This window comes from Selaginella moellendorffii, unplaced genomic scaffold (genome assembly GCF_000143415.4).
Source record: "Selaginella moellendorffii unplaced genomic scaffold, v1.0 SELMOscaffold_43, whole genome shotgun sequence".
Taxonomy (NCBI): Eukaryota; Viridiplantae; Streptophyta; class Lycopodiopsida; order Selaginellales; family Selaginellaceae; genus Selaginella; species Selaginella moellendorffii.
Window position 1 is genome coordinate 638,779 of NW_003314304.1, and position 20,641 is coordinate 659,419.

At 45.0% G+C, this 20,641-nt stretch overlaps 4 protein-coding genes across 5 annotated transcripts; 3 read left to right on the forward strand and 1 right to left on the reverse strand.

Moving 5' to 3' along the window:
- Positions 1–11,364: 11,364 nt before the first annotated feature.
- LOC9649639 (UDP-glycosyltransferase 85A3) lies at positions 11,365–12,919 on the forward strand. The gene is made up of 2 exons (XM_024685079.1): positions 11,365–11,902; positions 11,964–12,919. Exons 1-2 carry the CDS (start codon positions 11,395–11,397, stop codon positions 12,878–12,880), a joined length of 1,425 nt encoding a protein of 474 aa, XP_024540847.1. The 5' UTR covers positions 11,365–11,394; the 3' UTR covers positions 12,881–12,919.
- Positions 12,920–13,244: 325 nt separating this feature from the next.
- On the forward strand, positions 13,245–15,415 carry LOC112349829 (pentatricopeptide repeat-containing protein At4g02750-like). The gene is made up of 3 exons (XM_024684952.1): positions 13,245–14,552; positions 14,670–15,214; positions 15,364–15,415. The coding sequence occupies exons 1-3, from the start codon at positions 13,245–13,247 to the stop codon at positions 15,413–15,415; spliced, it is 1,905 nt and encodes a 634-aa protein (XP_024540720.1).
- On the forward strand, positions 15,361–16,312 carry LOC9649640 (B3 domain-containing protein Os03g0184500). Its single transcript, XM_024685080.1, has 2 exons — positions 15,361–15,975; positions 16,039–16,312. Exons 1-2 carry the CDS (start codon positions 15,544–15,546, stop codon positions 16,261–16,263), a joined length of 657 nt encoding a protein of 218 aa, XP_024540848.1. The 5' UTR covers positions 15,361–15,543; the 3' UTR covers positions 16,264–16,312.
- Positions 16,313–16,691: 379 nt separating this feature from the next.
- On the reverse strand, positions 16,692–20,480 carry LOC9649641 (zinc finger CCCH domain-containing protein 22). Of its 2 annotated transcripts, none has more exons than XM_024685077.1 (9): positions 18,988–20,480; positions 18,616–18,783; positions 18,376–18,555; positions 18,240–18,310; positions 17,851–18,186; positions 17,657–17,792; positions 17,396–17,604; positions 17,262–17,326; positions 16,692–17,197 (listed from the first exon to the last, which is right to left on the reverse strand). In XM_024685077.1, exons 1-9 carry the CDS (start codon positions 19,968–19,970, stop codon positions 17,054–17,056), a joined length of 2,292 nt encoding a protein of 763 aa, XP_024540845.1. In that variant the 5' UTR covers positions 19,971–20,480; the 3' UTR covers positions 16,692–17,053. The 2 variants fall into 2 exon arrangements, with proteins under 2 accessions (XP_024540845.1, XP_024540846.1); XM_024685078.1 differs by having other exon boundaries at positions 16,789–17,197; positions 17,396–17,601; positions 18,988–20,479.
- Positions 20,481–20,641: the final 161 nt, after the last annotated feature.

The following is a 20,641-nucleotide window of genomic DNA, read 5'->3' on the forward strand; positions in this document are numbered from 1 at the left end:
ACTCTTCATGCACGAAGAGAATTCCAGAAGGTCAGGGAAGAGCAGTCATTGCATCTCTCCAAGAGGATCACACGGGATTCTTGGTTTCTGATAAACTCTGTCCATGACATCGAGCTCCGAGTTTTTGAAGCGATGAGGGAAGGATTCGGGGCGAAGTTTGTGCCTGTTGGACCATTGTTTCCTCTCAAGGGAGAAGCGATCAATTCAACTGGATTGAAAGAGGTTAGCCTGAGAACTCCAGATGAATCTTGTCTTCCATGTGGTTCTCTATGTTTCGTTTGGAAGCATCTCCTTCATGACTGCCAAGCAATTTGAGGAGATCACATTGGGATTGGAGGCAAGCAAGGTTCCTTTCCTGTGGGTGATATGATCTTTGGTAATACTCTAATTATAATATTATAGTATATGGATTATCCATTTAAGATTGAATTTGATCTATCCATTATTGTATATAAATATTAGTTATTAGGGGACAATTTATCTTTGGAAGTTTTTTAACAATGTTTTAGTTAGTGTTTAAAATTATCTTTTTGTTTTTATTCTTTCATTCTTTTTTAGATCTAGATTTGTGTTTGTACTGTTCTTCCTTTTTAGCTTTTATTACATACTATGCCATGCTATTGTTGATTAAGGAGTGTGTTATTTAAAGCTATAAATGATATATCATTATTATCATCTAACAACATTGTTTATGTGATTGTATGATGCTTATCACATACTAATTATATATAGCAATCTTTATTGTGATTTTCATATTAGAGACTTTATTTTTGTTTAACTGTAGTGCATATGGTTTTCACCTTGTACCCTATGATGATTTATTATAGGATAACTACAAAGTAGAACTTTAACCCTCCACATCACCTACTATGTGCCACATGCCATGTGTCTAAGGATAGTATAGCTAAACCCAAGTTTCAAGACTTTAGGCCACTGAATGAAGGGGCAAAGCCAAACTCTTAAGCATAAAACAAAGGAGTGAAAGAAGTAGAGCATAGAACTCCTCTTGAGCATACAATCTAATGAATGAAGGGGTAGGAGCATAGTGTGACTTGGAACAATCCTAAAACTTTTAATATCCCTATAACATACCTAAATTTGGGGTTAAATTTCAAATTAATTACACTATGAAACAAAGGTTTAATACACTCTCAATCCTATAAACACGAGCACCCCATATTTAGCATCTACATGCTAAATGGTGCTAAACAGTGTGTAACACAATTTTGGCATACTAGTGACCTAACATAAGAAGGAGAATATGTTATTGACTAGAGCAATATGGAGCTTGAGTTTAGACTTAAGCTGGCCAGGCATAGAACAAGGAGCAACACAATCTAATGGAAGCCAAATTAATACCTTAATGGTTAATTATGCATTCCAACCATTATTTATACTATACATTTGGAACCCTCTATACCCCTAAAGAACACACACTTTAGGCATTTACTATGAATACCATATACTACTAAAATGAAATTAACACATAAGGCGTGATAGTGAAGGTGGGTAAACTATATATTACTAAAATGGAATTAACACATAAGGCATGATAGCGAAGGTGGGTAAACTATCATGTAATGATAGTTTGGACTTCTCAAGAGGTCACCCAGCCTAGTATTATTCAAACCCAAGGATGCTTAACCCCAAATATCTCAAGACTCTTAATCAATTGGAAAAAAAGGTGCACTTTTATTTATGGGCCTTTTCCCTCTATATTTAAACTTTATAGATTGTCTCTCAAGTCGTTCTTTTTAGTTGCTTACAATTCATCATGCTTCCCTACAAATTCACGCTATCATGAATGGAAGCTAAGAGCTATAGCTCTCCCAAGAGCCCCACTCTCTTGACACCTTACCCCTCGGGTCAAGCCTAACAAGAACAAATTAGACTAGCCAAATGTCAATTAACATATGGTGTAATTCCCCTAGCCAACCAATAAAGTCGAACCCAAGACCCCTCTGATACCAAATGTAAATTCTTGAGTTTGGACTTCTTAAGAAATCACCTAACCTAGTATTATTCAAACTCAAGGATGTTTATCCAAAGACCCTTAACTAATTAAAAAAAGGAGTGCATTCTTATTTATAGGCCCTTTCTCTCTATATTTGAACCCTATGGATCGTCTTTCAAATTGTTCTCTTTAGTCACTTACATCAATATCATGGGTTCCTAACATTAGTAAGTGCAAGTCAATGAATGAGTTTCTTTAACAAAGTCAAGTATGTTTGACTAATAACATTTAAGAATTTTGTCCTTATGTTCATCTAGTTAAGTGCACACGTGATGACCAATTTTTCAACTAACTTGGGTGGAAATCATAAAGGGAACTAGCAATACCAACCTCTTGTTGTTGTGGTAATAAGGAGAGAGTGTGCATAACAATTAACTGATAAATATCTTTCAATACCCAAAGTTATATTCGCAATACTCTCCTCCCCTTGGGGAAAATTAATATCCTCGTCAATACATACCTGAGTCTAACAAACTGTCAAGAAAAAAATTCAAAAAGTTAACAGAAAGCACACTATATAAAAAACACACCAATTTAAATGAGTGATGGAACTACTTTTCCTTACATCTAAAGTCATTAAGACTCAAACACCCTCTGGCCATTACCAACAAAGAAATGATTAATAAAGTTAGCCACCCTTGCTACTCTAAGTATCACTCGGTATACAAAAGAATGATGCCCACAGGGATATAATGAGAGAGCCAAAGGCCCAACTCCCCTTAGCAAGAAATTAACCACATTGGAAAGATATAGACAATTATTATAAATTGGTAAATAAAGTTGTTTATATGACTATGTCTCTTTCAAAAAATGAATTAATGAGAGAAAAGTAAGAACTTGTGATCAGTCTATAATAATTATCCCCATGGTTATAGATTATAACCATACATCAAAGTGTTAAAGTCAGCCTGCCAAAACTGTCCCAAAAACTAATGAACAAAAAAAATGTTTAATTGAAATATATTACTTTATTGATTGCAAGATTTATTATAAAGATTTACAAAAGTTATTTTTTATTACAAGTCTCATACTTTGTGACAAGGTCACAAGCATGTGTAAGATTACTAAGAGGCTCCCAAGTTAATTCACAAGTAGAATAACCATGCCACTTAATTAATTATTCTTTGGTATGACCACCACATTTTTGACAATATGATAAAATGTTTTCAACTTTGTATTCAGATTTACTGTTCAAAACTTCTAGTGGCAGACAAATCTCCCCTTCATATGCAACATCCATAGTGTATAGAGCTAATAAATTGGCATGAAATACATTATGAACATTGGATATGGAAGATCTAACCAATAAGATATATCATCAATCCATTTCAAAACTTGATAGGGTCTAATATATCTTGGTAATAGCTTCTGAGATAAAAATCTCTTAATATTCAAGTTTTGGGAAGATAGCTACACTTGATCTCTCATTTGATAAGATACATTGTGATGATACTGATCTTTATCATGTTGATACTTATCCTAAGCTTTGACCATCGCATTAGTAGCTCTAAATCAACTGTGGCATAGCTTCTTCACATAAGTCTCAACAGCCAAGACTAACACTTTAGACATTGGTTTTGGCACAAAAATCTATTAAGGAACCCCGTGAGCATTCCCTTGTAACATCTCCTATGGAGAACAATTAATAACACTATGAAATATGTTGTTATAACAGATTTTGTTGTGTCCAAATGCTCAACCTAGTCACGTTAGTTCGCTACAACATAATACCACTAATAATCCTTAATTTCAGCATTCAAACGTTCTCTCTGCCCATTAGTTTGAGGATGATAAATTGTACTAAACTTCAACTTAGTATTGAATAACTAGAATAGTATGGCCTAAAACTTCCCCGTAAATCTCAAATCTTTATCTGAGATCATTTCTTCATGAAGACTACAAACCTGTACTACTTTATGGAAAAAGAGTTTTGCTACTTGCTTGGCATTCATTATTTCCATAGTTGAAATGAAGTGTGAAATCTCCGACAACCAATTCACAACCACCATCAAAGTATCATAACCCTTAGACTTTAGCAAGCAAATGACAAAATTAAGTGTCACACTTTGAAATAGCCATGCCGGTGCTGGAATGCACTACAACTTCTTAACCTGCTTCTCAGTTCTTTGCTTACACTACTAACATATAGGGCAAGAACGGATGTAATTTGCTACATCATTTTCCATACTAGACTAGAAAAATCCCTTTTTCAATAAAGCAAGAGTTTTTCATTTACCACCATGTCCCACTACCAGAACATTATGATGTTCCTATAAAAACAATTGTTGCAAATCCTTAGAGGGAAGATATAATTTTTTTTACTTATAGAAAATAAGTTTGTTCTGAACTGAGAAGTGAAGTTTTACATTGGCACAACTAACAACTTTGCTACTTCACTACTAGGGTTTTGCTTCGACAACTCTACATGGTGCAAGATTACTTTTGTTAATGGATCACTTCCATATGAAGCCCAAACATCCTCCGACCAGTCTAAATTGATTGTTGACATGTTGATGCGTAACAAAAAGGACCAACGCTTTATAAGATGACTTAGTGACATATGACCTTTATCAAAAAGCTTTGTGAGTTACTTCTTGAGTTCAGCCACCTCCTTGATGTTTAAACAATATAAAGCTTTTCTAGGTGGTTTAAAACCTAGAACAATCTCAATCCGATAATCAATCTCATGGATAAGAGGTAGTATTGGTAGTAAATCCTTTGGAAAGATATTTAAATTCCATGCTAATAACTCTAATATTTCTTTTAGTACAGGATAAACTTTATCACCAGTTCGAACTGGGTCACTATCACCTTCAGCTTCCATCACTTGAACTTAAAAGGTCTAACATCCCTTCTTAGCTGCTTTTTGAGTGGCTCTTGCAGTAAAAAAATTAGCATTTTAATCCTTTGAGGAGTGTTTTTGCAATTAAAAAGACACATCATAAGTCCTTCTATATGACTTTATCTAGCACTATAAATCCTTTTGATATATTTGTTGAAGAAATTTATACCAAACACCATATGAAAATTTGGTATCTTCAACACTACCAAGTTCAATCTCTTTTTTCACTTGAATATTTTTATTGGAACATCACTCACAAATTTTCTAGCTACTTGCCCACCTTCCACAAAATAGAAACATATGGGTAACATGGCCTTAGCTTTCAATCTTAATAACTTTACTAAGTCTTCAGATATTATGTTGTACATAGCTCTTATGTCAATCATCAATCAGATTTAGTATCCATAGATAAAGCCTACAAGATACATTAGTGCTTGCATTCACTATGAAAAAGGCTTGAGGGAAGTAATAAAAGTAACTCACCTCTTATTCCTCATAATTTACATTAACAACCTCATCAACCCTTTCAACTTTGCCACCACCATCTTCCCCCATGACATTAACATGAGATATTATCTTATGCTTGTTGGGACATTCCAAGGACCTATATCTTACCTCTCCATAATGGAGGCAATAACCCATACTACCCATTCCACTAGAAATAGGTTTTGCAAATCATTATTGCTTGTACCCACCATAAGGAAGAACAAAGGGCCTAAGACCAAAAAAAGCCATTAATGGTCACGAACCACCATTTTTGTTAACCATTATTTGTGCCCAAAGTGGAACTTCCCTTCCATTATTTTTGATCATTTTGTTTATTCCCAAATTTTTTATTTTTGTCCGAGGTAACAATATATAGTTGCTAATATTGTTGCATGAATGAGTGACTAAAGGCAACCTGTTGTGTTGCTTTTTTACACTCTATATATATCTTTGGCTTAAACTTTAAAATCTCATTATGAGAAAGTGAATTTGAACCTTCCAGGAAATAACTTCAAACATCTTTGTCACTCATATTTGCAATCATAATGTGCTTTTTTGAATTGACAATCACAAATCACTACACTTCACAGTAAATTGATACAAGGAGGTAAAATATATGTTTTATATGTTTTTTGGTTTTCTCCACAGCTGTCCAGTGGGCAATATATATCATATCATACAATGTGTCAGCTTCTTGCCAGGGTTTATTATTAAGATCACTAGCATGATTTAATCCTAGAGAAGGTGAATTATAATAATTCAAGTATTCAAAAACCCACTAAGTCTCCAACCATTTGGACTCAGAACCTCGCCAGCGACTAAAATTGAAATTGTGTATGCTCTAGAGACATGTGTTACACGTAAACCCTAACATGCAACTCTAAATCCTAAACAAAAAACATAATACAAGAAGGTTGGAGCGGGTAAACTGTAAAACCCTTCATGATGTATGTTACCCTGGGAGAATTAATGACTACAAAATTATGATTGAAATAGAAAATGGTTGTCAAATATCAAGCATATCACTTGATCTGGTAAAAAAACTTACACTCCCTATATATCATAGTTCACAGTTACATGTATTTTTTAATAAGACCATGTGCAAATGATCAATTGAAAGAAGGATATGGAATTGAAGATTTATCTTATAAATTTGGAAATTTTCTAGAGAGGAGAACATTCAGTGTTATATGAAAAGCTCTTCTGAGACTACATTTCTTAAAGATGATAAACATGTGGTAATTGTTGACTTTAAAAATCACATTGTTACTTTTAAATGCAATGAATCAAGGTTGGTGGCACAGATTTCAATCTTCACATGGTATATATGAGGTGAGTAAAAATAAATTCAAAGATATGAATAACTTATGTTGGTGTTCTAACACTCCAAGAGATATTAGTTTGGCTGCAGAAAAAGTTTGTGCCTTTAGAAAACTTTCCAGATTTCCTTAGTGTGAGAAGACTTAGATGAACTTTGGGATCTCCCATGCTTCATTTTAAGAAAATAATAAAAACGGAATAATATTTGTGCTTAGGATCAATCACAATGGCATTGCAAGCAGCACCAACACTCCTTTCAACTTATACAGAGTGGATCTTACAGGCAATCACGAACATCCCCGATTGGAAACATCTCAAATTAATAGCATTACATTTATGATCTCTTCAGCATCATCCAAGAGCCCACAAGAACACTGATCAAGCAGCAATAGTGATCTCACTTGGGACTTAGATTGTAGTCAGAAACCATTGGAGCTAGTGTGTCTCTAGTAGGGATTACCAGCACAAGGTGGCAGCAAACGATCAAAAGGCCCATGAAACTCTTGAGGTCACGATGTTTGGCTGTAAACAACATCTAAACAATTGCCAAGCGCTCGTCCAAGTGTCATTTTGCCCATACACTCTGATAATGTAATTCCTTTAGAAATTCTACGGTGTCAAACAAGCACTTTTGGCATATGCAGTGATCATAACATTCCATGCTAAGAAAACTGTCCATGAGACAAGGTTTCTTTGAGGCATTGAATCAAAGAGATTGTGAATCCATTGACAATAACATACAAGGTAGCTCATGCAAACTACGTTCCACTCTAGAATTTGATAAAAAAACAAGCCTTGCACGTACATTTGCCAATCACATTCCATGTCACTACATTCTTCCCGGGCACGGAATAAAAAGCGTGCAAAGCTGATGATTATGAATGTAATCTTGCAGCAGGATTTTCCATGGAAAGGAGTCTGGGGCGCGAATGGAGTCAAACATGCAGACCAGAGCTCCTGCATTTGCCATGCCTTCGAATCCTGTGGTGTGGCAACACCAAAGATCTAAGCAATGCTTGCAAGATCCACGATTTTGAAGGAACATGTTAAACAACGTCTACATCGTCCAAATGCGATATCCCGGCGCTTAAAAGCTTCCTATCTTGCAAGGGTTTAGGGTTTATCAAAGATGACAAGGGTTTAGGGTTTATCATTCCCTAGGTCGATTTTCCAATATCAAACCCCGCCAAGGATCCAACGCCAGTGCCAGTGGAGGATGATCCCAAGAGCTTGTATGGTGCTACAGTGAGAGTGGCAGTCTAGTGTGGTGGGATTTTGAGATCCCTAACTGGGATTTCTATGACGAATGTAGAGTGTCCTTAAGGCGGCCAGTTTTGCAAAGAGCTCTGATGAGTATGGTGTAGACCGTGACTCCTGGCTTGAATCCTTGGACCTTTGCTTTGTCCAGCATCATGGGCAATAATCATCGCTGCAAATGTATATGGCAATACATGGCAGCTCTAGAGCACTTCCACTGGGATTTCTCTCCACCATTTGCCCTCGTGTAAGTTCTCGCTCTTTCCTCTTTGCTGGATTTGAATCCATTGTTGTGATTTTTGTGGTTCTTCCAGCTCACAAGAATTTGTCATCTGATCGAATTCTCATGCTGGATTTGGTACTGTGGACTGTCGATGAGCACATCTCTTCGTCACCTCTACGGACAGTGATCTCTCTAGTGCGTTGCACTCGCTGCAGATGAAGAACTACAACGTTCTTCTGGCATGCAACTCTCGGCCTCCCCGGCTCTCCTTGCCGCAGCTTCGGTAGTATGGCAGTGGGGTAAGCTCGCTAGAGCAGAAGGCCTGGTAGCACAGACAATCGTGAGCAGAGGCGGTGACTAGAGCATTCCAGGAGAGAACGCTGCGCTGGGGCATCCTCTGAAAAAGATCTTTCGCCTCACGGATATGCCCGTTCTGGGCATATGCCACCACCACCGCGTTCCAGGACACGTGGCTCTTTCGACGGATGCGATCGAATGTCACCCGGGAGTTTTTATAAATTCGTCACCGCCACCATCTTCTCCTCCACTATCATTTACGCTGCCAACAACGCTACTTTTACCTTTGTCTCCATCGCCGCCAATACCGCCACCACCATACACTCCAGCTCCGCCACCACCTAGTCCAGCCTCGCTTCCGCTACCACACACTCCACCCCGCCACCACCTTGTCCAGACGTCCAGCACAAGATTCTCCGCCTGTGACACTAGAGAAGCAGGAATCTTTACAGGACTTCCACAAGGATATTTGCGCACTGCTCCAACAAGCGGCTTTGACGCTCAGCCAAAAGCCTCCGGAATCGATGCTTTTGAGTGTGACCCTGGGAGAAAGGATGATTGCTCCACAGCAACAGAGAACAGGAGAGTTTCCAAGGGGAAAGCTACTGAGAGCTCGACGTCTCAGTGTAAATGCTGTGAAAGTGAAGGATGGAAACCTAGTCGGGAGCCCAGCTCGCCAGGTGCTGTCACCAGTGCCCGAGACGAAGGAAAGTGGACGTGGAGAAGGTTTTGTTCGGATCCGGGATGGAGGAAGCGGCAAAAGGCAAAATACTGCCAAGCAAATCGAGGAGATTGCGCTGGGATTGGAGGCAAGCAAGGTTCCTTTCCTCTGGGTGATACGATCAAACTCTGTTCTTCGCATGGACGAGGAAGGTTTCGTGAGCAGGACTGGCGGGAGAGGATTGTTTGTGAGCTGGGCGCTGCAGCTAGAGACCTTGCAGCACGAATCAACCGGGGCTTTTGTCACTCACTGTTCATGAGTTCGAATGTCCGGATGGCCTCCTGGGCCTCACCAGCTCGAGGGTAGGCCGCGACCATGGCGTCGTAAGAAGTTACGTGTGGAGGGATTTGCCGAAAGACAGCCTCGGCACTGGGCAGTGATCCACACCTCGCAAACATCTGGACGAGAAAGCTTCTGGAGTGGAGGCTCGCCTGGTTGGCTTCTCCGAGAGGAGTGACCCCGACATGGTTGGCTTCCACGCCTTCCAAGTCCATTCCAGTGAGAGCTTGGATGGCCTCGCGGCAGTGGTGGTTGTTTCCAAAGGCCGTGATCATTGCAGTCGGCTCGGTCGAAGACTGTGACGGCGTCCACCAGGCTGCGGCATTTCCCATACATGCTCCTTTCATCCTTGTCAAGGATTACATCAAAGATCTTCGTTGCCTTCTCGAAAACACCATTGTGAGCAAACGCTTGCAGCATTGTAGTCCGAGCGACTACGTCCTTCTCAGGCATGAGAGCATACATCCTCTAGGCATTTTCATTTTCCCTGGCTTTGGCATACGCAGTGTTCATCTCAGTGTGCACGTAAAATGTTTGGTTTCTCCATCGCATAAAAAAACGCTTCGCTCCTTCCAGCTGGTCGTGCGCTTCATAGGCTGATATCAGAGCACCCCAAAAAACCGGATTTCTCTCTCCTGTCCCCTTTCTGGGTACCATCACAGACTACATTCGTCTCGGGCATTCGATCAAATAGTTCTTGGGTTTGATCCAAGTTCCTATCAACTGCATAGCGTCGTATCATCACGACCCATGGCCCCACATGAGATTTGCAAGGAAAACATTGGAGCTATGGTGGCCGCTCAAAGTCCTGTGAATTTCTTTCACCCTTTCCCGGACAGCAAAGCTACCTTTTGTGAAACTTCTATATAAGAGTTCCAAGAATTAGGTTTTGATAGGATTCTCATGGGACGTAGCAAATAATTAATTGTAGAACTCCCAAGGGTAATGAAAGTGGAGAGGATTTTATTCTCTTCCAACACCAACAATCTCGAGTGTGAAGTATTTGGGAAAGAGGAGCAAGATGGAGAGTGGAAGTTTTTGGGTAAGACAGGTCGAGAAGCAAGATTCAAGCTCACTAAGCTGAGATTCATCCTTGTCAAACCTCTCTCTGGATTTGAGGTATCTACAATTGTGAGTTTCTATGGCAAGGACGATGCCCAAAAGCCCGTGGAGGAGTTGGAGTTGAAATACATCAATCCTCAACATGTGGACTATCAAAAACCTTTTAAAGTCGGCCAGCTTTCTAAGGACACTCTTGTCACGAAAGCAATTGTTCGATCCAATCTTCGGTACTACAAGTTCCGGTTGTGGGGCAACATAGAGTATCCCTGCCAGTGGTGGTTTCCAATGGGACACTATGACCAGGACAAGCCCAACCCTAAATCGCGAGAGTTGACCATCAGATACTTTGATGTGAAGAACGAAGGGAAGTTAACGCTAGCGCCTCAATGCAAGTTGAAAGTTTTTGAGAGGACTTCCACTCGTCACTCAGAGTGCGAGGAATTTGATCTACACAATCTTCCACAAAAGAAGCAGCCAAGCATTCGACAAAAGAAGCTGCCAAGCAGATGGGATTTTGTTAAAAAGCTACTATACTTTGCTTTAAAGGTTTTTCGAAGGAATTAAAAACGTTTATAGACTTAAATCTATCTTAAATAAAATAAAATCTTTGTCTCTTCTCTTTGTCTGATTTAGAGTAGGAAGTTTTCATGCGACAGATCAGATAAGGATATGTGTCTGCTACATTGAATTCTCACCACAAAATTTTAACCACAATACGGCCACCTCTTGGACTGTATGGTTCCTATTGCCAATCATACGATTATTAGTGAAAGACAAGACGTAGAGGAAAGAACAATGTCCAGTTCAGCCCATAAGTGCTGGTATTTTAAACGATCCATCAAAACTTCCTCTTTGAAAAGTTTCTTCTTTGTTTCTTGGTCTAATCATCATCCATGGGCTCTCACAAGAAACTTCACGTTATTCTTATCCCACTTCCAGCACAGGGACATGTCATTCCAATAATCTATCTCGCCCGCAAGCTCGCGCTCCTCGGAGTCACTGTGACCATCATCAACGTTGACAGCATCCACGAAACCTTGCAGCAATCCTGGAAGAGCGAGGACAATCCTGTGAGTAATGGCCACGACATTCGCCTCGAGTCCATCTCTATGGACATGCGAGTTCCCAATGGCTTCGACGAGAAGAACTTCGACGCGCAGGCCGCCTTCTCCCAGGCCATCTTCCGAATGGAGGATCCACTCGCGGAGCTCTTGTCCAAGATCGATCGAGACGGCCCCCGAGTCGCGTGTGTAGTCTCGGACTTTTACCATCTCAGTGCTCCACACGCTGCAAAGAAGGCTGGATTGGCTGGAGCGAGCTTTTGGCCGGGAAACGCTGCTTGGGCTGCCATCGAATTCCACGTTCCAAAGCTCCTGGAGATGGGAGACGTTCCTGTCAAAGGTGAAGCTTTGATTGATCTAGAAGTGTGTTCTAAGAAAACTTGGGATTTCTATGGTGCCAGCGGGAGATGAAAAGCTGATTTCTTACATCCCTGGAATGGAGCTAAGATCGCAAGACATTCCACTCTTCATGCACGACGGAGAATTCCAGAAAGTCGGGGAAGAACAATCACTGTATCGCTCCAAGAGGATCACACTGGATTCTTGGTTTCTGATAAACTCTGTCCACGACATCGAGCCGCGAATTTTCGAAGCGATGAGGGAAGGATTCGGGGAGAATTTCGTGCCGGTTGGACCATTGTTTCCTCTCAAGGGAGAGGCGATCGATTCGACTGGATTGCAAGAGGTAAACCTGAGAACTCCGGATGAATCTTGTCTTCCATGGCTAGACAAGCGTGATCGTGGTTCGGTCCTCTATGTTTCGTTTGGAAGCATCTCCTTCATGACTGCCAAGCAATTCGAGGAGATCGCGCTGGGATTGGAGGCAAGCAAGGTTTCTTTCCTCTGGGTGATACGATCAAACTCTGTTCTTGGCATGGACGAGGAGTTCTACAAAGGTTTCGTGAGCAGGACTGGCGGGAGAGGATTGTTCGTGAGATGGGCGCCGCAGCTAGAGATCTTGCAGCACGAAGCAACAGGGGCTTTTCTCACTCACTGCGGATGGAACTCCATGCTTGAGAGCTTGGCGTGTGGAGTGCCAATGCTGGGGTGGCCATCTATGTTTGAGCAAAACACGAATGCCAAGCTGGTGCTGGAAGGCGAGGGCGTGGGAGTGGCATTCTCGAGATCTGGAGGGAAGGATGGATTTGCGCCGAGAGAAGAGGTGGAAGAGAAAGTGAGGGCGATCATGGAGGGAGAGCAAGGCAGGAGATTGAAAGCCAGGGCGATGGAGATTCGAGAATTGGCTGTCAAGGCCGCTTCTCCCGGAGGTTCTTCTCACACGAACCTCAAGAAATTCGTGGAGAGCCTTGCCTCGTAAAGAAGATCTATTCATTCAATGAAGTTTAAGATTCGGCTAGTTCTAGGCTAGAAATGCCCCACCAATGTTTGGGGTGGCAAGAAAGGAGCAGGATGATTTGGCGGCACTGCTCAATGCTTGCGCTCAGTCGCGAGACTTGATCAAGGGCCGGCGAATCCACTCGCAAATTCTCCACAGCAACCACGCCACCAACACATACCTCCTCAACATGACCACCAAAATGTATGCCGTGTGTGGCAGCATCGAAGAGGCGCGCAAGATCTTCGACTCCATCCAATCCCCCAATCTCTTCTCCTGGACGATCATGCTCGCTGCTTATGCCCAGAATGGGGATCTCGCTCGGGCAATTGATTTCTTCGCGGGGATGCCGCTCAAAAACGCTGTTGCGGCAACGATCATGATCGTCGCCTATGGCCAAGAGGGCGACGTGGATTCCGCTAAGCTGGTTTTTGATCGTGCCTTGCCCAAGAATCTCGTCTGCTGGAACGCGATGCTCACAGCATATGCCCAGAACGGGCAGTTTCAGGAATCGAAGCTTCTCTTTGATACCATGCCCGAGAGAGATGTGATCTCTTGGACCGCAATGTTACAAGCGTATGCCCAAAACGATAGTTTGATAGATGCCGAGAATGTTTTCGCAAGAATGCCCAGATGGAATGTAGTTACGTGGACTGCTATGATTCACGCAAATGCTCAAGCCGGGCATCTGGAAAAAGCGAGAGAGATCTTCGACACGATGCTAGAGAAGAATCTAGTGTCGTGGAACACTCTCATTGCGGGATTTGCTCACAATGGATCGATCGAGGAGGCGGAGAAGCTCTTTCTGGAGATGCCCGAGCGGGATCTCGTGTCTGTGAATGCTCTGATCTCCGCTCACAGCGAGCTTGGGAACGTTGATCGAGCGCAAGCTATCTTCGATTCCACTCCCCTGGTGAGCACCGCGCTCTGGAACACGATCCTGGTGGCCTACGGCGACAATGATCGCATCGACAAGGCGAAGGCCATCTTCGATCGTGAGATGAAGCAGCGGGATCTCGTGTCGTGGAACTCGATGATCTCAGCATTCTCGCTGAGCGGCGATCACGACGAAGCCCAACGGCTGTTCGATGCGATGCCCGAGCGAGACGTGGTGTCTTGCAACTCGATCCTCGCGATCTACACGCAGCAGGGGGATCTGGATCGAGCGCAGCACCTGTTCGATTCAATGCCGCGCCACGACGCGATCTCCTGGAACGCCATGATCGCGGGGCTCTCGCAGCACGGTGGGAATCTCTCCCGTGCGGAGAAACTCTTCGGTGAGATCCCCCAGCGCGACGTTGTCACCTGGAACGCGATGATCACGGGCTACGCCCAGCACGGCCGGCTAGAACACGCCAAGAAAATATTCGACGCCATTCCACGCTGGAGCCTCGTCAGCTTCAACGCCATGGTGGCAGCATATGCCCAGAACGGGCATCTGGAAGATGCTAAGAGCATCTACGACCAGATGCCCCGCCACAGCGCCGCCTCCGCCAACGCCCTCATCGCCGCTTACGCCCAGCAGGGCTATCTCTCCAGTGCCGAGTCGCTCTACGCCACGCTGGGTGGTAATGGGGGTAGAGGCGGCGGAGGTAGCGGAGAAGATAGCGGAGCTGCAGCGGAAGCGGAGGAATCCACCACTGTATCCCAGACCGTAATGGTGTCGGGCTACGGTAGCAACCACTGCCTGGCGGAGGCCAAGCTGGCGTTCGATCGCATCCGTCGAAAGAGCCACGTGTCCTGGAACGCGGTGGTGGTGGCATATGCCCAGAACGGGCATATCCGCGAGGCGAGAGATCTCTTCGAGAGGATGCCCCAGCGCAGCGTTCTCTCCTGGAATGCCCTAGTCACCGCCTACGCCCACTCGGGCCACCGCCGCGAGGCCGTGATCGCATTCCAGGCGATGGAGCTGGAGGGATTCAAGCCAGACGAGGCCGGATTGATGAGCGTCATCACCGCGTGTGGCCACATTGGATTGCTCAGCTATGGATGCCGCTACTTCTCGCGGATGGAGAGCGATCGCGGTGTGGCGCCTCTGCGCGAGCACTACTGCCGGATGATCGATGTGCTGGGGAAAATTGGGCTGCTGGCGGAGGCGGAGGAGCTGATCGAGAGCATGCCTTACGAGCCCAATCTTGTGGAGCTCGTGAGCTTGCTGGGCGCTTGCGATGTGCACAGGGATCGGGAGCGTGGCGCGAGGGTGGCGGAGCGCGTGGCGGGGATCGATCCTAGCAGCGCCGCGCCGTATTTGATCCTCGCGAATCTTTCCAGCGAGAGGAAGAAGAAGAGACTAGCAAGAACCCTAAAAAATTTTGGGTAACGCAGCCTTTCTTTGTGGAAGAAAGAATGGCTACTTTCTGCAAGGCCATCAAGGCGAAGGAGAATCTACACACTTGCGTAAGCGATTTACATCTCTCGCTACAGTTCTGGATCGATTGATCTCTCGGAGTTGATTGATCAAACAGGTGGTTCCGGAAGGGTTTCTCGATGGAGATGGCGTGGTGCCCGCGAATTTGACGCTCGCCAATTCCAGCGGATCGTCGTGGAGCGTGGCGATCCGCGAGGACTCGGGCGATTTCCTGCTGGACAAGGGATGGAGATCTTTTTGCCTGGACAACGAGCTATCCTTGGACGATGTTGTGCTGATGAAGCGCATCCAGCCGTCCAATGTTCTGGTGACCATCTACGGCGGAGATGGATGCGAGAGAAAGAAGTCCCAGTCCTGTGACATTGCCAAGGCAAACAATCCTTTTGGAAGCGAAGTTAACAGTGGCAATAATTGTAAGCAGGAAACCAGGGATAGAATCACTGCTGATGACTATCACGAGATAATTGATAATGGCAACATCCTCAAGAGAAGCATGGATCATCCAGAAGTTCCTCTCAAGAAGCGAGCAAAGACGACAGTGGGCAGCGAGAAATCCACAGCCAAGAAGCTCATCAAGGTGACCCTCAGCTGCTCCAGCCGCACCGTTTCCTCCGAATCGGCAATCGCAGCAGCCTCTAAATTCGAGTGCTCCAATCCGAGCGTTCTCTTGGCGACCACAAAGAGTACACTCGATCCAACTTACTACCTGGTTAGCGTTGTTCTTCCGCCACGCCATCTCTTGCTCTTAAGAAACTTTGTTGTGATCTTGCAGATTGTGCACAAGCAATTCTCGGAGGCTTTCATGCCCAAGGTCGATACCGCTGTGATGCTCGTGAATTCCAGGGACGAGAGGTTCCCGGCGCGGTGGCTGGCTGCCAGGCACGTCGTGAGCGGTGGATGGAGAGGCTTTGCAAGGGCTGAGAAGATTAAAGTCGGGGATGCGCTTGTTCTTGAGGTGGTGGACGAATCCACTTTTAAGATCCACGTTTTCGAGTAGATCCACGAAAAAATCATTTGATTCTCATTATTATAATACAAAGGAACAAATATACTATTATATTTGGAAAAAAGTTGCGATTTTCTTCTTTTTTTTTTGTTTTTCTTAAAGGCGACAACCAATGTGATGTTTCACATGCCAAGTGAAGTCCGTGTCTCATGTAATGCGGGACACACAAAACTTTCAACTTGGACAAGCGAACAAGGGGAAGGCTGTTGCCTTGACACAACACTTTTGGAGTGAGATCATGGAATGGAACTGTTATTATTATATGACCCCGGGTGTCACTCTATCAAAGATTATATAGTTCTTCGTGATAGCGATCTTTTCCATAGTGCCAAAGGTCCTGGTGTTTTGGAAGTGGACGATCCACACACATTGGTTTCCAGCATCGCCAAAAGAAACCGGCTCCATTAAAACTCTCAACGTCACAAAGCGCAATCTCTTGCACCATATAGTCTCGTATATTGATTTTTTTCGAAAGATTGGGCCTCTCCCATCATATATAAAGAGAAGAAAAAGAGATTTATCTGGTTATGTCGTCCTGTGTATGATCGAGTTGTGTTATTTAGCTAGAAAGTATGAGATGAGCCTCGTAAGAAGAAAAAAGAAAAACTTTCTGGTGTATTTGTTGCTGTAAAGTTCTCTCATCGGTCAAGTTGTGTTGGTGCTTTCGATTGATTGATTGATTGAAAGGACTCAAACCCCGTTGTTGCTGTGATCTTTCTTGTTTTGCTGTGTTGTGGTGTTGGTAAATTTTCTTCTTTTCGCTGTTTTGTTGCTGTTCTTCCTACCATATGTGTTGCGGGATTCTGTGACTTAGTGCTGTGGGGGAGAGCCAGGACTGTAAATCCCTGTTTTGTAAGATTTTGTATACTTGGCTGCCTATGTGTTGTCGGCAGATTGGACATTCATCCTTTGATCCTTTGATAACCTGGAGAAAATGAAGAGAACGATGAGCAAAGCTTAAAGTCGAGAGAGAAAAGAGAGATTTTTACCTTCAGGATACACTGCACGCAAAAGGTATGGCTGCAGTCCAGTTTGGATGGCTCTACGCAGTGCTCTGGACGAAGAACAGGAAGAAACGAAGTAAGCTTGGATTTTTACAACAATTCGTGAGAGTGGGACTTACTGAGACAAATGCAGCAAATGATGTCGTTGGGCGGCGGTGCGAGGTTGAAAACTTCGTTGAGATCCAGCCCCATCATCTTCTCTTCGATTGACAGAGATGGAGGTTGATCGTGGTGTTCTTCCGGTATGTGCGAGTTGGAAGAGTTCTCGCTGTGATGTGGGCTGGCGAATGGACTCTCGGGTAGGTTGTGTCCATTCCCATCGGCGCTGCTAGAAGTTTCCAAAGTGAGTAATCAAGTTCTATCATATGACTGTGACTTACGTCACAAGATCTTCGTCGTATTTGAGCGTAGCATCATCGGGAAGTGGATGAAGAGCTTCACTCTCATCGCCACCTTCACCCTCCAGCACGTCCATGACGAATCCGAAGGGATTGCTCGACTGGAACTGCTGCATATCTGCTCGATCATTTCGAAAACTTAGCGCCAGAGAAGATCCAAACAAAAAAAATCCAACCTTCTAGTGTTAGCACGGCTTCGTTCATCCCATTCCCATGGCTGCTGCTACTGCTACTGCCACTGTTGTTGTGCTCCATGATTCGTGGAGTTCCAGGAACCTCGGGGGAGTCCAAGCTAACGTGAACTCCATTGAGGTTGGTCGTGGAAGCAGTGCTGTTTAGCTTCCTCTCTTGCTCGTCGAGCAGTAGTAACTTTGCGGTTGTCACAGCCTCCGCAGCCTCTACCTCGGCAGCACGGGCTCGGAGCGAATGGAAATCCATGACTCGTCTTCGTTCTAACTCCAGGTATCGCTCCTCCTCGAATCGCCTCGCAAGAACATCGTAGAAGCTCGGATCTGGAGCACACAGCCTTTGGTAAACTCGATCGATCTCAAAGAACATGTATTACCTTGCATGAAGTCTTTGCCACCCAAGCCGCGAAGCTGCAAGCGTAGCGGATCGATCTTCTCGGCTTGCTTTCTGGTAGAAATTTTGCTACGTCAGAACGAGGAACGTAGAAAAAGAGAGAGAGAGAGCTCTCTTACCTTTCACCGAGCTTAGCTTTCTCGCGATATGGCTTGACGAGAACACGAGCACCGCAGATATAGTGAGGATTCCCTTCGGACAGTATCGCCTTGACAGTCTCGGGATAGATGAAGGTGACGAATCCAAACATTCGCTTCTGCTGGTATGGAATTCGAACATCCTGGACTGGACCATAAGATCTACACAAAAACTTCGTTTTGAGAGCAAGAAAAGAAAGAAAAAAACTAGAATTGATCTACCTGAAGTGTGCTGAAACATCGTCCTCCGTGAAGGTGCTCTCCGCCGGGAAAGTGAGATAGATTTGCCTAGAGCTGGGATTCACGTCCTTGAGATCGTCGCGATCGGCTCTATACCCCACGAATCTCTGCGCATCTTCCGCAAGAACTACTGCATGCTGGCCGTGGGGTCTTCGCAGGAAAAGAAAAAAGAAACCAACCATTTACTTAGTTACCACCAAAAGAATCCCAGGAACAATGGAGAAATCCCAGCAACCAACGAGAAAACAATGGGAAGAGAAGAGAACCAAACCAGCAGACAAGATCAAAGATCGAAGAACAATGCAAGGGTGGATCCAGATCGAGCAGAAAAAAATGGATTTTTGACGTGTTTACCTGTCGATGAGAGCTACGCTCCCTTTGAGCCGCGCGAGGAGCTTGGTGAGGCTACATCCAGCTTTGCCATGGCGCTGGCTCTCGGTGAGATAGCCCTGTGCTTGCAGCGCCCTCCCAAACTTCTCGAAGTAGAGCTGGGGCAGCGACGCGATCGACACTGGCGTCCTCCGCCCTCGCAGCAGCTCCTGGAGCTCCATCTCCAGTCGCTCGAGAGATCCCGACGATGGACTGCTGGGCGAGGAGGAATTCGGCGAGCATCCCAGCAAATCGTCAAAAGATGGAGCTGGCGAAGAACACTGGCTACAGCCGCCGGGAGAGGGGATGGATCCGTTGCTGCCATTGCCGGGGACGGTCGCGCTAGATCCGGTGCCATGGAGAAACCGGCAGCTAGTCCCGCGCTTGCAGTGGCCTTTGGAGTAGTAGAGGCAGGGCTTGCAAGTGAGCGCCATCGCCAGATCGTGCGAGGAGGGATAGTGCGAGGCTGGAAACTGGAGCTGCTGCAAATGCCTCCTCTGGGCATCTGCTGCTGGCGAGGAAGAGGTGGAGAATCGCGACGTGTTCTTGAGGAGGGGATCTTGGTGGAGCTGGAACTGGTGGTTGTGATTCAGGAGCCATTGGTCGGTGGCGAATTCGTCGGGGCTGGGGCTGGGCTGGAAGAGATTGCTGGGAGACGAGGATACTGTGCCTCCCTCTGGGATGAAGAGGAGACTTGGGCGATTGATTCTCTGCTGGTGGTGGTGTTGTCGGTGGTGATGGTGTTGATCTGAGAGGCCGGGATGGGGATTCGCGGCGAATAGCCCAAGCTCTCTTCTTGCTTTCGCTATGGCGGATTGGAGGAGAGCGTCGGAGCCCAGAGCCAGCCTCGCCATTTCTTGCTCGCTCCTGTCCTGGAGTAGCATCAAGCCGATGATCTTGGAGACGTTCTCTGGATCCTGGGCTTGGACACGCGCGAAGACGAGCTGGGTGGCTTCGTAGGCGTCCATAGCTCGAGAGCTTCCCCTTTGCTTGCGAGCGATCTAGAGATAGAGAGGAGGAATTGCGATTGCGAGAGGAGGCATTGCTTTGCGAGGCAAGATTAGTGGCCCAGGAGCTTGAAACAGAGATGGATCGGGAAGATTCGCGCGACCCAAGTCGAGATTCGCTCCACTCTCAAGTGGGTTCTGCGCGATTCTTCGTCCGCCGGCGACCACGATCCCATTCCATTGCCCTCTCTTCTAGAATCTCCCCACTACTCTGGTGGATCGATTTGCTCGGCCGGAGAAGTAGGGGATTCGGCGGCTCGCGCGGCCGGGGGCGATGATGGAGCGGCGATGGACGTCATTGGCAATCAATCCAGCGCGCGCGCGAGCGAAAGAATCTAGCGAGGCTGGTCGATAGGGCGCCGCAGCCGATCAATGAGGAGAGAAGAGAGAAGAGAGAAGAAGAGAGAGAGAGAGAACTAAACTATTAGGAGGAACAAAATGCCCAGAAAGGGCAAATTGCAAGGGCCTAAGGGGCTCCAATCATTTGGTGTTATTAAATTAGGGCAAGACGCGCACTGGTACGTCACGGTACATGCCCCACCAACTTTTGTATGGAAATGTGTGTAGGCATCTTCAGTTCCTAGCGTAGATTTCTAGGGTTTCTACCCGGAGGGCGAATTTTGTTTGCTGTT